General features: G+C 48.4%; 1 protein-coding gene across 8 annotated transcripts; it reads left to right on the forward strand.

The window, feature by feature from the left end:
- The first annotated feature begins 2,197 nt into the window (after positions 1–2,197).
- Positions 2,198–11,636, forward strand: APOE (apolipoprotein E). 8 transcript variants are annotated; one of them, XM_069641013.1, is made up of 4 exons: positions 2,198–2,334; positions 4,846–4,935; positions 7,931–8,081; positions 10,417–11,636. In XM_069641013.1, exons 2-4 carry the CDS (start codon positions 4,893–4,895, stop codon positions 11,045–11,047), a joined length of 825 nt encoding a protein of 274 aa, XP_069497114.1. In that variant the 5' UTR covers positions 2,198–2,334; positions 4,846–4,892; the 3' UTR covers positions 11,048–11,636. The 8 variants fall into 8 exon arrangements, with proteins under 8 accessions (XP_069497114.1, XP_069497120.1, XP_069497113.1 ...); XM_069641019.1 differs by lacking the exon at positions 2,198–2,334 and adding an exon at positions 2,347–2,409; XM_069641012.1 differs by lacking the exon at positions 2,198–2,334 and adding an exon at positions 2,552–2,699.
- Positions 11,637–16,020: the final 4,384 nt, after the last annotated feature.

A 16,020-nucleotide genomic window follows, 5' to 3' on the forward strand; every position in this document is an offset into this window, starting at 1 on the left:
CCCTCATTCTGTGAGTCAGACGAGCTGAACATGGAAGCATTTGTTCTGTGAGTCAGAGATGCTGAACATGACGATCCTCATTCTGTGAGTCAGACATGCATGGACATGCAGCCCCTTGTTCTGTGAGTCGGACAAGCTGAACATAGAGCCCCCCGTTCTATGAGTCAGACAAGCTGAACACAGAGCCCCTCGTGCTGTGAGTCTGAAAAGCATGAACATGGAGGCCTTTGTGCTGTGAGTCAGACTAGCTGAACATGGAGACCCTCATTCTCTGAGGCAGGCAAGGTCAAAGTGGCGGTATTCATTCTGTGAGTCAGACAAGCTGAACACAGAGACCCTCATGCTGTGAGTCTGACACGCATGACCATGAAGCCCCTTGTTGGGGGCCTTTGTTCAGTGAGTCAGGCTAGCTGAACAAGGAGACCCTCATTCTGTGAGTCAGACAAGCTGCACATGGAAGCCTTTGTTCTGTGAGTCCGAAATGCTGAACATGACGACCCTCATTCTGTGAGTCAGACATGCTGAACATGGAGCCCTTTGTTCTGTGAGTCAGGCAAGCTGAACACCAAGACCCTCATTCTGTGAGGCAGGCAAGGCCAGCATGCAAGTATTCATTCTGTGAGTCAGACAAGCTGAACATAGAGGCCCTCATGATGTGAGTCTGCCAAGCATGAACATGCAGCCCCTTGTTCTGAGAGTCATACAAGCTGAACATGGAGACCCTCATTCTGTGAGTCAATCATGCTGAACATGGAGGCCCGTTTCCTGTGATTCAGGCATGCTGAACACAAAGGCCTTCGTTTTTCAGTTCTCCCTATTCCAGAAGACATGGCGTACCATCGACGTCATGTTCACAGTTTTAGGTGCCTTCCTTTGACAGATGAAAACTTTTCTTGACCTCATAGCCATTCTGTGATGGAAAGATGTCAGCATCGCATTCCACCAGCTGCTCTATCTGGCACCGGCAAAGCCACGTTAAGCTCAGTGCACAGCATCACCTCGGTGAGAGAACAATCACGCCGTTTTTTTCTTACACAGGACGCATTTTTGGAAGTTTGTGCGCCCCTATCTCCTAGTGCCCTGCAAATGCTCACGGCTCATCGAATTTTTGAAGGGGTACCTTGTGAAAATTCAGGGGTAACTGGGGCGTTTTAATAGCCCTACCCATGAACAAATGAATGTGAAATGTAAATCTATGGCACTTAGCCCTCTCCCTCGTCCCTTCTCCTTCTCTGCACTTAATCTATGGCACTTAGCCCTCTCCCTCGTCCCTTCTCCTTCTCTGCACTTGCGTGTTCTGAATGCTCACAAGCAGGGGTGGACTGGCAGCCAATGGAGGCCCTGGAAACAATTTTCAAAGTGGCCCCATATCACACATTATCAGCAAGTCCAGCCCTTTTCCATTGGGAACATTTGGAAATACCACACAAAAGCAGCCCAGGCTGCAGAGGCCTACTGGTACATCTCCAGAGGTCCCTATAGGCCAGTCCACCCTTGCTCACAAGGCCTAGTAGGTGCGCCCCTTTCTCTCTTCATTGTTAGTATATTTGCCTTTCATTCCCTTGATCCCTCCCTGTTGCCTTGTGGGCGCTTTGAAACACAATTAATTGATGTATAAGCGCCTTACAAATGCACAATAAAATAAATTAACACCATCAACACACGAATGACGTAATTAACCCCCACGGGCGCTCTAGCACCGACATAACTTCAAATACCAGCTTCTCCAGAGAGGTATACGGCCAGTACCCGAGCCCTTTAGTCTAAGCAGACTCCAAAACTGGACTCTGTAAACAATCCACAGTGATCCACCAGAATCACACACTCCTAACATCTAGACAGGATCTGGCTGACTCTGCTCACAAAGCGCTTCATTTCACCAGTGGAACGAAGCGCTATGGGGACAAATAGAATGGTGTGAAAACTACTGGCACTCTGGGGTGGGAATCGAAAATACTCAAAGGCAATGGAGGGAATATAGGAATGCCTGCAGTAATGCGTCTGCTTCAGCTCAAACGCATTACACAGCTGCCCAGTGGTACGCTTGCATATCAAGAAGCCTGTGACGGATGTGCGGTAGTCCTCGCCGGGGTCAATAGGCGAGGTGGAGGGCCAGGGTGCAAAGAGTTAAAGCTTTCTTCGAAAAGGAGAAGTGTGACTTGTGAAATAAACTTCGCCCCTCCAACCAGCCGGCAGCTGACTCTGCTGATGCCGAATCTGACCCCGAGTAATCATCAGCCAACCTGCTTAATGGGGCTGGCACTGCTGGGCAGCTATATAAGCAGTGAGCCCAGGGCAGCACTCCCACAGCAAGCACTGGAGGAGACAGAGGAGGTAAGGAGGGGACAGGGGGAGAAGGGTCCCTAGGGCTGCACTCCCACTGCAAGCACTCGGGAAGAGAGAGAGGAGGTAAGGAGGGGAGAGGGGGAGAAGGGTGTCTGGGGCAGCACTTCCACAACAAGCACTGCAGGGGAGAGGAGGTACAGAGGGGCGTGGGGGGAGGGTGTCTGGGGCAGCACTCCCACAACAAGCACTCGGGAAGAGAGCGAGGAGGTAAGGAGGGGAGATGGGGGAGAAGGGTGTCCGGGGCAGCACTCCCACAACAAGCACTGCAGGAGAGAGAGGAGGTACAGAGGGGCGTGGGGGGAGAAGGGTGTCTGGGGCAGCACTTCCACAACAAGCACTGCAGGAGAGAGGAGGTACGGAGGGGCGTGTGGGGGGTGCCTGGGGCAGCACTCCCACAACAAGCACTCGGGAAGAGAGCGAGGAGGTAAGGAGGGGAGAGGGGGGAGAAGGGTGTCCGGGGCAGCACTCCCACAACAAGCACTCGGGAAGAGAGCGAGGAGGTAAGGAGGGGACAGGGGGGAGAAGGGTGTCCGGGGCAGCACTCCCACAACAAGCACTGCAGGAGAGAGAGGAGGTATGGAGGGGCGTGTGGGGGGGGGGGGAGTGTCCGGGCAGCACTCCCACAACAAGCACTGCCGGAGAGGAGGTACGGAAGGGCGTAGGGGGCAGGGGGCAGGGGGAGGAGAGGGTCCGGGGCAGCACTCCCACAACAAGCACTGCAGGAGAGAGAGGAGGTACGGAGGGGCGTGTGGGGGGGGGGGAGTGTCCGGGCAGCACTCCCACAACAAGCACTGCAGGAGAGAGAGGAGGTAAGGAGGGGAGTGGGGGGAACAGGGTGTCTCGGACAGCACTTCCACAAGCACTGTAGGAGAGAGAGGAGGTACGGAGGGGCGTGGGGGCAGGGGGAGGAGAGGGTCCGGGGCAGCACTCCCACAACAAGCACTGCAGGAGAGGTAGGAGGTAAGGAGGGGAGTTGGGGGAGAAGGAGGCCTGGGGCAGCACTCCCACGACAAGCACTGGGGAGACAGGGAGACACGGTGGAGAGAAAAGGTGGGGGAAAGAGAAGGGTGCACAAGGCAGCAACCCCACTGCAAGCACTGGACGAAAGAGAGGAAGCAAGGAGGGGAGTGGGTGGAGAAGGGTGACCCGGGCTGCACTCCCACTGCAAGCACTGGAGAGAGAAGAGGTAAGGGGGGTGGAGGAGATGGAGGAAAAAGAAAGGTGCCCAGTGTAGCAATCCCTCTGCGAACCCTGGAGGAGAAGGAGGAAGTAAGGAGTGGGAAGGGGAGCGGGCTTGGAGAAATGGAAGGGTTCCTAGGCCAGCAATCCCTCTGCGAGCCCTGGGGGAGAAGGAGGAAGTAAGGAGTGGGAAGGGGAGCGGGCTTGGAGAAATGGAAGGGTTCCTAGGCCAGCAATCCCTCTGCGAGCCCTGGGGGAGAAGGAGGAAGTAAGGAGTGGGGAGGGGAGCGGGGTTGGAGAAATGGAAGGGTTCCTAGGCCAGCAATCCCTCTGCGAGCCCTGGGGGAGAAGGAGGAAGTAAGGAGTGGGAAGGGGAGCGGGGTTGGAGAAATGGAAGGGTTCCTAGGCCAGCAATCCCTCTGCGAGCCCTGGGGGAGAAGGAGGAAGTAAGGAGTGGGAAGGGGAGCGGGGTTGGAGAAATGGAAGGGTTCCTAGGCCAGCAATCCCTCTGCGAGCCCTGGGGGAGAAGGAGGAAGTAAGGAGTGGGAAGGGGAGCGGGGTTGGAGAAATGGAAGGGTTCCTAGGCCAGCAATCCCGCTGCGAGCCCTGGGGGAGAAGGAGGAAGTAAGGAGTGGGAAGGGGAGCGGGGTTGGGGAAATGGAAGGGTTCCTAGGCCAGCAATCCCTCTGCGAGCCCTGGGGGAGAAGGAGGAAGTAAGGAGTGGGAAGGGGAGCGGGGTTGGAGAAATGGAAGGGTTCCTAGGCCAGCAATCCCTCTGCGAGCCCTGGGGGAGAAGGAGGAAGTAAGGAGTGGGGAGGGGAGCGGGGTTGGAGAAATGGAAGGGTTTCTAGGGCAGCAGTCCCACTACAAGCCCTAGAGATAGAAGAGGTAAGGGGGTAGGGGGGAGGGGGAAATGGAGGAAAGAGAAAGGTGCCCAGTGTAGCAATCCCTCTGCAAGCCCTGGGAGCCAAGGAAGGAACGTAGCCGAAAGGGAGTACATGACAGGAAGGCACTCCCCCGTAATCCCCATTTTCTGGGCTAGCGGATTTAACACACGTGGGATGGAATGCAAGTGGATCTTACTTGCCATGTAATTCACTTCAGTGCTTTGCACGGCAAAAGAAAGGGAGCAACTCGAACATGACAGCGACTACACACACACGATTTCCAGCACACCTCTTACTCTTCATGACCAGTGTTTGTGTGGCTCGGTGTGCGGTGCGCCAGGTCAAAAGCACCTCAGAAACATGAGACTTTGAAATGCCTTTCAAATCACCTGGACATTGACCCTCTCTCTGCTTTCTCTTCCAAACCCCAAAGATCCAGGCGCGCGTTTCCTTGGAGAGAGCGGAAGATACGACATCACCATGAAATTCCTGGGCCTGGTGCTGGCTCTTGTGGCGCTGACAGGTGAGAGAGAGTGCGCCCCTTGTGCCCGTTCAGAGTCCCAGGCCTGCCTTGTCCTCTCCCACTCCCAGCAGGCCTTGCGGCACTCCATAATTGTTTCACCTGAGGGGGGATAAGGACAGGGAACGAAGTAATGCAGTTGGCAAACATGGGGGCACGAGTTACAGCCCAAAAACTGGACGGCCATATGTCACCAGATGACTAGTGCTTATGGAGAGACGCTCAGCACGTTCTTTACTCTGTTTTGTTGTTAGGTGTCTGCCTGTAGCTTGCAGAATCAGAGAACTGTACAGCCAGTGCTTGAAATCGGAGTACAGAGGAGGGCAGGCAGGCACTGTTCCGGGGTACCTAATTACTGCTGAGACGTTTAGTTACTCCTCCATTAAAAGTATTGACTGCCTGCTGAGAAGTGCTATCTCTTCCAAAGAAGTGCCGGTACTTAGTACCAGAAAGTACCTGCCCATTTAAAGCGCTGTGTACATATGAGAAAATGCAATGCAGCATTAGTTATGGGTCTGTGAGAAGGAGCGCAGACTTCCACAGGTGTGAAAGACCCCCTTTTTCAGACACGTGCCGCCAAGAGCATTCATTGTTTCCTGCTCATGTCCCCACCGGTATCTGTCAGGGACCGCATGTTGGGTTCACACCCCTGTTCCACTCCCTGGCTCATGTCGGCCGGCTCCACGCCAATCAAAATGTAGAATTCTGGTATATACAGGGCAGCTTAATAATTACTGCCTTGCCCTTCTAGCCATTTCCCCAAGTGTATCTTTGCTTCTGCTTTCTCTCTTCCTCTCCCCTGCTGATCTCTGTCTGTTTATGCACTGGGCTTCTGGCTACCCTCTGAATTCGGGCCCAGATCCCTGCCCACCCAGTCACACACCCGCACTGCCTCCTGGCAACCCTTGCACTTGGGTCTGTATCTGCAACCCTACAGTCCCCTTAACTGCACTTATTAGACACCCGTTGTCTGCGCTTAATTCTTGCACTTGCCACCTGCTGGCCACACTACCTATTGCTGCTTTGATCACGTGTTCAGCTCTTTCCACTCCACTCCTCCCCTGCCCCTTGCACTTTCCCTCTTCCCTCTTCCCTCTCCCCAGCACTTGCGCGTTCTCAATGCCACTGGGCCTAGTAAGATCGTTATTTTGTCCTCCCTTGTGCCCCTACCTTGTCTCGTCGCACCTTGAAACACTTGTGGGTGGGCGCGCTTTAAATATATCATATCATATATCATATCCAGATCTTTCCATATTGTGGGGACTGGAACTGAAAAGAGCTCTAGATGCGCTCTAAGCCACACCCTGCATCCTGGGGTTGTGCATTTTCTATGCAAACTCTTTACATTGGCCCTTTACCAAGTTTGCGTGTTTGGCCTGTAGGTGCCATTGGATGCTCGCTGCGAGGTTACTGTTTGCGATTGTTGACAGATGCTTCTTGGTGTTGCTGGATGTAGCCATGTTGTCAACCCCGGTGGGCATGTAGTTTAGATTGCAGCCGGCACGCACTTTATGGCTATATCAAGGTAAACCTCTGACGTCATGGCCCCAGCCCAGCTTTATATTCTGAGGATCGTTTTCTTTATTCGCCTTCATCTGTTTGTTCAATGTCTGTTTTGGTGTTTTTTAAAAACGAGGAAAGGGTGCTTCTTGAAGTGTAAAACACGCAGGTTTGCCTGCGTGAAATCCTGGTAAGGGTTTTATTTTTGTGCATGTTTGTTTTAAGCCTTGTCTTTTATTACTGGGCTGGGGCAGACACTTGCACATTTTATTTAGAAGATGCGGGTGTGAACCAATTCTGTGATGTGAAGACAAGTAGGGCAATACACTGATGCCTGGTCGTCTTGGGCAGGTAAGAACATGCCATGTATCAAGGTGCTGTCATTGTTCCACGGACTCCTTGATTTTGAACAGGCGGTGGTGTTTCGAAAAAATGGGGACGAGCATGGGTACAACTTTAGATTGAGAGGGCCACCACCGGGTTGCATGCAGACCGGAACTACCCTGAGCTCTAAACGCATGTTCGTTTCTAGGGGCCCGATTCATAGAATATTTGCACTGGTGAAAAGTGACTTTGCACTGCTGACACAGATCCTGAAACATGGAACTGTGCAAAGTGTATTTTTGCCGTGCAAAGTCCGGGCAAAGTAATTTTGAACTGCAAAACTGACTATGCGCTGACTGTGCGTGGACTTTGCACTGCAAAAGTACACTGTGCACGGTTCCATGAATCAGGGTTTGTGTCGGCATTGCAAAGTCACTTTTTAGCAGTGCAAATTCACTTTGAACCGGCCAAATATTCCACGAATCGGGCCCTTGGTGTTATTTGATGAGAGCACCGGGGTGTTTTTTTTGGTATAGATGGGAAACCTTGTGTGTGCCCCTAATTGCTAGGGTGCACTGGCCAGAGGGCCGTGGTACGTAAGTTGGTTGTCGCGGTGTTGTGTTGTTTGACATCTGGTGAGAGGGGTATTAAGAAGACGTGCTGGTTTGTTTTTGTTGAATTTGAGCGTTGCAAATGGAGTGGCTAGTGGGAGAAGGGTTAGCAAGACTCAAATGAGACAGAGTGTGCGTGCTATTTCCTCGCCAGTATTGTGGGTCCCAGGCGTCAGTCGGGGCTTGATAGAATGCAGATATGGTATCTGTCTAGTTATGGGACTTGAACAGAATAGTCATTTTCAGTGGCTGCAGAAAGTTTACTCAAGAACCATGATTTGCAACCAACCAGCCCTTGATCGCGAGGGGCAACCATTCTTCCCAAGGGGATTCTTGGGCTCTATTCTTCCAATGGAGTCACACACCTACTTTGATTTCAGAAGGTTTTAAGGCCCAAACAATTGCAGCGTTGTGCAGTTAAAACAAACACAAAAACGGCTTCTAACTTCTAACCGTAAACCTTCGCCTGCTCTCCTTATCTAGGCACCGCGCGCCCTCTTCAGGATACTTTGTAGAATGCAGGCCTTTTCATGATCCTTTCCTCTTCCCGTTTGCCTCCCCAGGGTGTCAAGCCAACCTCTTCTTCAACGATGAGCCGCAGACCAAGTGGGAAACGGCAGTGGACACCTTCTGGGATTACGTGTCCCAAGTGGGGCAGGTAGCAGATGACGCCACGGCCAAGGTCAGGGAGTCGCAGATCAGCAAAGAACTGGAGTAAGTGACCGTCTCCCGAAGCAGGGAATGTTAAACTAGCCACATCTGCCTTAAAACGAATTAGTAGTCCAAGGAGAAGACCAAAGCCCTTATGATGATGTGCAGCGTGGCAACATCAACGTGACTTTCTTATAAGAGATCATGTGACGGCAGAAAAGTACGACACAATTGATCATATGACGAATGTCCTGTAAGCCTCGTTTGCGTAGTTTGTGGCCAGCTGTTTTCAAAATTCAAAAACAACGGGGTGGTGCTCTCAACTGCTCAGTCTAAAAAAAAAAAGATACATTGAGTAGGATTGGGACCAATTCCTCCACTTTGCCTGGCAGTGCCAGACTAAACTGGTTGAGGACCACACAGAGTGTGCCACAAAAAAGGCAAGGGTGGGTGGAAGCAGAGAGTCAAGGTTCTTCCAAAAATATAGAGCCAATATGGTATAACCCCCGCACCTTGGCCCCACAGTATATATCCGAAACCATGGTAGGAGAACAAAGGTCAGGGTCCTCCAAAGTGAAACTACAAACAGGGACGTGGTCCAGCACAGGTTCTGGAGATCAGCGGCAAAGCCCCCGCCGCTGAGCGTTTGACCTGTCGTCACCTGAGCGTCTGCATCCAGCTCTGGTAGTTTGCCTTCCTAATTTTCAGACATCACTCACAGCTCAATGGACTCTGGTACTATTTTCAGGAAGTTAATAGCGTGATTTGAAGCCAGCAAATCTGCTAAGGCAGGCCTTAGTCATATGGTGATCAGATGTCCCTGTTTTGCCTTGAATGTTTTTTTCATTCAGAAACCATGTCCTGGTTTTCGGGGGGGAGGGTCGGGTAACTGACCACCTGCAGCATCCCAGCAGTGATTGCAGAGAGAGAGAGTGTATACATCTCCACAGGTCTGTAGGGGCACTGTAGGCAGGAATGAGCGGAATCTCGCTTGTTTGCCAACACATTAAAATAGTTATAAAACAAATACATGTTATTGCATTTTGGTGATTTTACAGTAATATGTTAAAGCCAGTTCTTTGCACTCCAGGGGTGGGCTTGAACCCCAACCTATTAACGCAAAGACTGATTGGGAAATGCTTTTACAGCCAGTCCTTGAATAATAATCCCAGCACAAGCTCCTTTGTATTTTCTATGCTTGGAGTCACAGGTAAACACAGGGGAATATCTGAATGTCCCCTAGCCCCTTTCCCACCACGGAAGTGTAGTCCCGGATGCCACTGTCAAATTATAGTCCTACTTTTATGACCATGGCATGTCCCATTTTGTATTTTAAAAGACAGGTCACCCTATCTAATCAGGGAGCATTACAAAGAGATCTCCCAGGTCAACTTCCTTGTATGCAGGGAGGCAGGCCTGCCACAAAAGGAGACTGCAAACTACATTCCTGATTTACTCCCACCCCTTTAAGATAAGGAATATAGCAGCAACATCTTGCGGTGGTTATAATATGCAATCCTCTTGCTGAAGATTCAGCGCCCCCTGGGGACAGGGCCAGTCCCTACACCCTTGTGGACCATGAAAGGATAGGGGCCTGAGTGCTATGTAACATTTGATATGTTACATCGTTATCTCTTGAACCCCCTGTTACCTCCCCTCACATCTTCTCTAACCTCCGTTTCTGTTTTATGCTCTATTTTTGTCTCCCTTCCTGTCTCTTTTCTGTCTCTCTCTCTGTCTCTTCCCCCACTCTCTTCCAGTCTATCTGTGTCCCTCCCCTTTATATCCCTCTCTTACTCTGTCTTTGTCTCTCTCTCTCCCTTTTATACCTCTCTCACTTGTCTTTGTATCTCTCTCTCTCTCTCTCTCTCTCTCTCTCTCACTCTCTCTCTTTCCGCTCACTATAACTCATTTATCATCCTCACCCATACATTTCTCTGCTCTCCCTGATTAGTCTTATTTCCCTATATTTCCCTTAATCATCCAGCATGCCAGCCTTTCCCCAAATTACTCTTTCATAAATCCTCCCCTTCTTGTTCAATATCCACCCATCACGATGACACTGCTGCCTTTATCTTCTGTTCCCCATTTTGCTCTTTTGTTTATCTCTATCATCTTCTAATTCTTTACATTTTCACATTTTAATTCCCCCAGTCTTTCCCTTTATCACCCTCAACTTTACTTGGCATCTTCTCGACATCTCTGTCTCCCCTCCTACTTTATCCCTTGTTTCTGACCCGTCTTCTCTAGTCATCTTTCAATTTTTCTGCACTTCTATCCATTTCCCTGGCTTTGTTTTCATTTTCTATCCCTTTATCCATCTTTCATTCTTCGTACACTTTGTCGATCCTTCAACCCACCTTCCTTGTTCACTCTGACATCTTTCTGTATCCCTTAGTGGTCTTATCAGCGACACCATGGACGAAATCAATACCTACTCAGAAGGCATCAAAACCAAGCTGGGCCCTTACACTCAAGACGCGCAGCGGAGGTTTAGCACTGAAGTGTCAGCAATCTCTGAGAAGCTGAAGACAGACATGGAGGACACCAAAAGCAAAGTGATCCAGTACACGGGGGACATCCGCATGATGTTCGACCAGAACCTCGAGGAGGTCCGCACCCGAGTCAGCATGTACCTGAGGAAGATGAAGAAGAGGCTCAACAAGGACACAGAGGAGCTGAAGAGGAAGATGAGCACCTATGCCGAAGAGGTGCGCAGCCAAACGAACCAGAAGGCGGAGGCCATCCGCGACTCAGTAGAGCCCATTATCAGCAATGTCCGGGACAGGAGCCAGCAGCGCCTTCAGGCCCTTAAGCAGGCGATGGACGAGCAGGGCAAGACTGTGCGCGACCAGCTGAACTCCAGAGCTGGGGAGATCCAGGACAAGGTGAAGGAGAAGATGGACATCGTGCGGAACTCTGTCGAGGAGAACACCGAGATGATGAGAAAGTGGTTTGCACCCTACTTGGAGAACATGCGCAACCAGTTTGAGTCCTTCCTGGAGACCCTGCAGGGGAAGAAGCAGTAAATATGTTTCTTTCTGCATTTATTATACTATTGTTTCATTCCTAACCCCCAAACAAGTTCTACAGACAATGCAATGATCTCTAACCCTTCCTGCCGTCTTACAACGCGAAACCAGGAAAGCTGCTATGGGCCACGGCGAACTTAAATATCTGTAGACTCATTGACTCCAGGTAACATGCAACATGAAGTCTGGGGACCCATTCGCCCTGCTCTACTCATGTACTGTGTGGGGTCCTTGGCTTCCTGTCTGGATTCCGTCACTCGATGGAAGATGTTGTTAGAGCCTCTTATTCGCTGCTCTACTTCGAGTGCATCCTCTGAAGATGTTGCCTCCACCCTCTAGGCATTGGGGTCTTGACCTTTGCATGACTCTTCATAAGACACTCCGCATGGGCATGCAAGCCATCACCTAATATTTGAAATGATGCATATACGTGGACTGATGCTTCTGGCCTATCGCTCCTCCTTCCACCTCTGCCTCTGATATCATCAGTGAACAGAATAACATGCAATGATTACTTCAGTGCTTCTCCTTTGCTGACCTGGTGCTAGTTTCATGTGAAACCAAATAAAATGCTGCTTTCAACTCCCAGGCGTGCACGTATGTGTTTATATGCATGTGTGTACATGTTTTGCTGTGTGCAGTTTTTTTTAGTTTGGGTTATTAGGTGACACTTGCTCCACCTATAAGCCTAAACTATTGCATTAGAGTACAGAGAGGGAGGAATGGAATATGAAGAGGGACACACATCTTGTAGTTGTTTGGTTATTTGCCCACCCATTGACTGCACGTGGCCATGCTAATCCCTATGGCCATTCCCACTCAGTTTATGCCCCTCCCCACCCAAAACACCTCCTCGTGGGAACTCTTTGAGCTCGCTTTAATCATGCCTTACAACAGATTTTGTACTGGAAGTGCCTTCAAAGAGTCTTCAGAGAGTTAATGACTTAATAAAGAGTAATGCAACTGTCTTAACCAGGTCTGCCTTCAGCCACTCGATTTAGAAGCACTATGCATGTCCTTCACTGAAGTCCAGTTAAAAACAAGCATTGGGAATGCCAACAGTATTGACTTGAGTATAGTTATTCAGCATTTTCCACGTACTGCTATTAGATGCCCAGGCACTTGAACCATTTTGTACCAGCTACCATCAATGGCCAGTTAATACCACTATGGCAGTGCTTGGCAAGTGCCTTTTCCATCCCTACACAAAAGTCCATATGGATGACCTTGTCAATGCTTGTTTTATTTTGCAGATGCAGTGCAGCTGCGTGTTACACATAACCAGGTTCTGGGATGTCAGGGTGCAGACAGCCAATCAATCATACTTAGACACAATTTCCTCCACAGACCCCCCCTGAATGGATTCACCTTTTTGATTCCACCTTGAGCACATGCTCTGACCACCCTGGTGGCACATATTGCTTAACAAATATGATATACATAGTATGTGAAGCCGGTCCAGGGGCACTTCTAAATACATGTCTCTCTCCATTGGGTTGTGCTATTTGGCATTTTACCAGCACTACCTGCAAGTTATTACAGAGCGTTTCCAATTACACCATCCTACACAGGAAAGTGTGTCTAATTAAGACACTTCCCATTGAAGCTGTGCCTGTCCCTATAGACCTTTCCTTCCCATAATATTTATGTCCACCTTCTGACAATTCCATGCTGTCCAGTGCAATGAATTATATACTTTTTACTTTTCACAAAAGTTTCTGGTTGGATATTGAAATATTGATCTGAACCGCTACAATATTTGGGATAAAAGAAAAAGCAGTACAATTATTGTGAGTTCAAATCTGTCGGCAAAATATTTTTAGCAAGAAAGATTAGGTGCTGATGGAACATTCAAAATCACCCAGACCCCAGACATCAAACAGTGATGAGTGGAAAGCTTTGAATTAATCCTAAACTGTGGTAATTGCTCTGTTCAGATTCAGGTTAATGCAATAATTTTTAGCCTGTCTACATCAATACAGGAAGTGACCAGCTAAATGCAAATCAGTCTTTGTCCTGTGACCAATGGAAGCTCTCTGGACTACACTGCTATGCCAGGCCCAATCCGCACTGCAATGTAAGCAACCACAGACATGTTTTGTCCTATTGGGCCTCATCAGTGAAAAGTGACTTGCTTTCCTACCCACAGTGAGAACGGGCTCTCAACTGGGCATTCCCCCTCCTACTAAGGGAGCCTCACAATGGGCACCAAAAAGGGGTGGATGTAAAGCTTAACATTAATGATATTCAAAATCATGAAACCCCATTTGCACCCATCCCTATTTCAAATCTGGTCTTCAGAAATTGTACTGCAGTGTGACAAGTACAACTCCACCCTGTTCAAACATACGCAGCGCGTATCCTCTGCAAAGGGCTCAGCAAATAGGACCAAAACTGCACTTCCTGTGCACCAGGAATACTAGAGAGCTTAGCACCACTACTAAGGCAGCTTCTGTAAAATAGGAATCCTACTTTGCAGCATGACACCTAAGAGGCAGCTTCAGTAAACAAGAACGGCAAAAGAGCAGAAAAACACCAAGCAGGCATCTATTTTAAAGCCAGAATACTCGAGAACAGAATAGCAGCACCAAAGCAGAGCCTCTAAACTATGAATGCAGAGGAAGATACCATCTGTAAACAAAGGAACCATCGCGCAGAACACCACCAATAAGACAGCTTCTGTAACCTAAGAATACTAAGGAGCCATACACAACCACTTAACATTAGTGATATTGAACTGCTGAGCCTGCTAACAAGGCGGTTCCTGTAAACTAGAAAACGAAAGAGCAGACTATCTCCACCAAAACAGAAACTATGGATACTAAAGAGCAGAAACCCAATCACAAGAGAGCTTTTGTAAACTAACAAAACATCTTCTGTTAATCAGGAGACCAAAGATCAAAACACTCCCCTCAAGTTAACTTTTTTGAGCTAGAACTACTAAAGAACAAGCCACTGAATTCTAAAGCATTTGCAAATTTGAAATAGTGAGGCGATAGTGACCGAGGAGGCGGGCCGATCCTTTCAGTAACAGCCTGCAGCCCAAGTTAAGGGCCAGAGCGAAGTGAGGGTTCGTTAATGAGAGTGGTGGTGCCGTTACCGATGGTCAGCCTGCCGCTGTCACAGTTTATTACACGGCACACGCCAGCCAGGGAACTCCTTCCCCTATACTGAATGTGTCACACAATGAAACACGTTTTATTTTTAATATACTACAGATTCCTTTTGAGTAGGCCTCCAACCTGTCTCTTATCCAACCTCCACCAGCACCCCGTGTCACAATGAACTAGGAACCAGGCCAGTGTGTACTAATAAGATTTTATTAATTTATTATTCAATATAAATAAGGATAATAAAAATATAACAGCCACCAAAATTGAGGCAACACAAATGCAATATCCTATCTGGAGCGACCAGGTTGAAATAGACTGTTACACTCGCTTTTGTTTTAATGACAAAATGGACAATAACTATTCCACACAAAGTGACAGCACCTACAGTTAAGCACTCCTCCCTGCAACACTCACACCCAAACATCAATTAGACTTTAAATGAAAGTCAGTGGCAAGGAGTACGAATATAGGGGGGGGGGGATTGTTTTTTTGGGGTGAAGCCCACCACCCCAATATCGGAAGCCAGCAAAGAAAGGGAAAATCTGTTTTTGGAGCAACATGGAAGAATGGGGTTTTTATTTGTTCTCACAACTGCTAGGGGACAGAATAGAAAACATTCATACTGCTTACACTTAGGAGACAGGCATTGTTTTAGAGAATACCAATCAGCACACCAGGGAAAATAGAAATAAAGTAGGAAAATCGGTTTTTGGGAGATAGCAAATGCAAAGGGAAAATACAGTGGCAAATGGAAATTCATTTACACTAAGGTGTATAATGACAGGTAGGCTCTGGCAAAGATGTTTAGCTCACAAACATCAAATCGGTTTTGGTTCAGGCTGACAGATGCAAAGAGGAATGACTCTGGCAAAAGAAAATTTGCTTAGCAGGGCATAATTTAAACACAGCGACAAATTCATTTTTCAGCTCACAAGAGGATTGATTCTTTTGGGCAACACTTTAATGACTATAACAGTTTACAAAACCATGGGGAAAAAGATTGTTGGTTTCGAACACCAATCCTGATCCTGTGAAATTCAATGGGGGAATTAATTGATTTACCTACAATAATACTACAGATTTACACAGATTGGATAGTTACCCTCTCTCTCTCCACCCCCCAGTCAGGATTGGTTTGGGGCTTGGCAGCACCATCTGTCTTTTTTCTTTTGTCACTTTGCTTTGTTCTCTTTTCAACATTTTGGCAAAAACTATTTGTGTATCACAACTTCCTAGTTGTACTAGCAACTGCCATATGAAACATATATTCTGTTTTAGCTGATCATGGGGAATTAAATGAGCCGACCGCCAAATCCATACTATGTAGCATGGCCACGTGTCACACTTTTGTCATTTTCATAAAATGTACAATGGTTATGAATATGTAAATTATCAAGCATATTCCTAATTTCATTTTCCACCTTTCTCCCATTCTCACATGTGTAACATGTTCAGTTCAGCCAGAAACCTAGTCTAACTGGCCATTACAGTTCCCAGAGACACAGGTAGATGCATTTTACACCCCCAAAACTGCCTGGAAAATGAAATGAATCCTCAATGTGATTGTTGCGCAAAATGCCTAAAAATGAAATAGTCTTTTATATTAGTGATGCGTGTTTCTGTCAGCAAATGGGATGGCTGCTTCATCCCCCACAGCCATCTGTTCCTGGGTCAACCAGCCAGAGATTTTTATGAGTCTCTTTGAAGTTAGTGTAGGCTCTTTGAAATGGGTGCAATAAGGATTCACACCTTTTAGTCCTGCTTCATCCAAGGATGGCCTTCTCTTGAAGTCCCTGCTTTCTTGCCAGCAAGTCTGCAGAAAAGCGAATTTTGACGCCTTCAGCAGCATCACATTTT

Source organism: Ambystoma mexicanum, chromosome 1q (genome assembly GCF_040938575.1).
Source record: "Ambystoma mexicanum isolate Mex_15411 chromosome 1q, UKY_AmexF1_1, whole genome shotgun sequence".
Lineage (NCBI taxonomy): Eukaryota > Metazoa > Chordata > Amphibia > Caudata > Ambystomatidae > Ambystoma > Ambystoma mexicanum.

Bases quoted from the DNA above. Each gene is read 5' to 3' on its own strand.
- APOE (XM_069641012.1), top strand. From the start codon at position 2,567: ATGGGGGAGAAGGGTGTCCGGGGCAGCACTCCCACAACAAGCACTGCA. The intron at 2,700-4,845 runs GTACGGAGGGGC...CAAACCCCAAAG, and splicing joins AGCACTGCAGGAGAGAGGAG to ATCCAGGCGCGCGTTTCCTT. The intron at 4,936-7,930 runs GTGAGAGAGAGT...TTGCCTCCCCAG, and splicing joins GGCTCTTGTGGCGCTGACAG to GGTGTCAAGCCAACCTCTTC.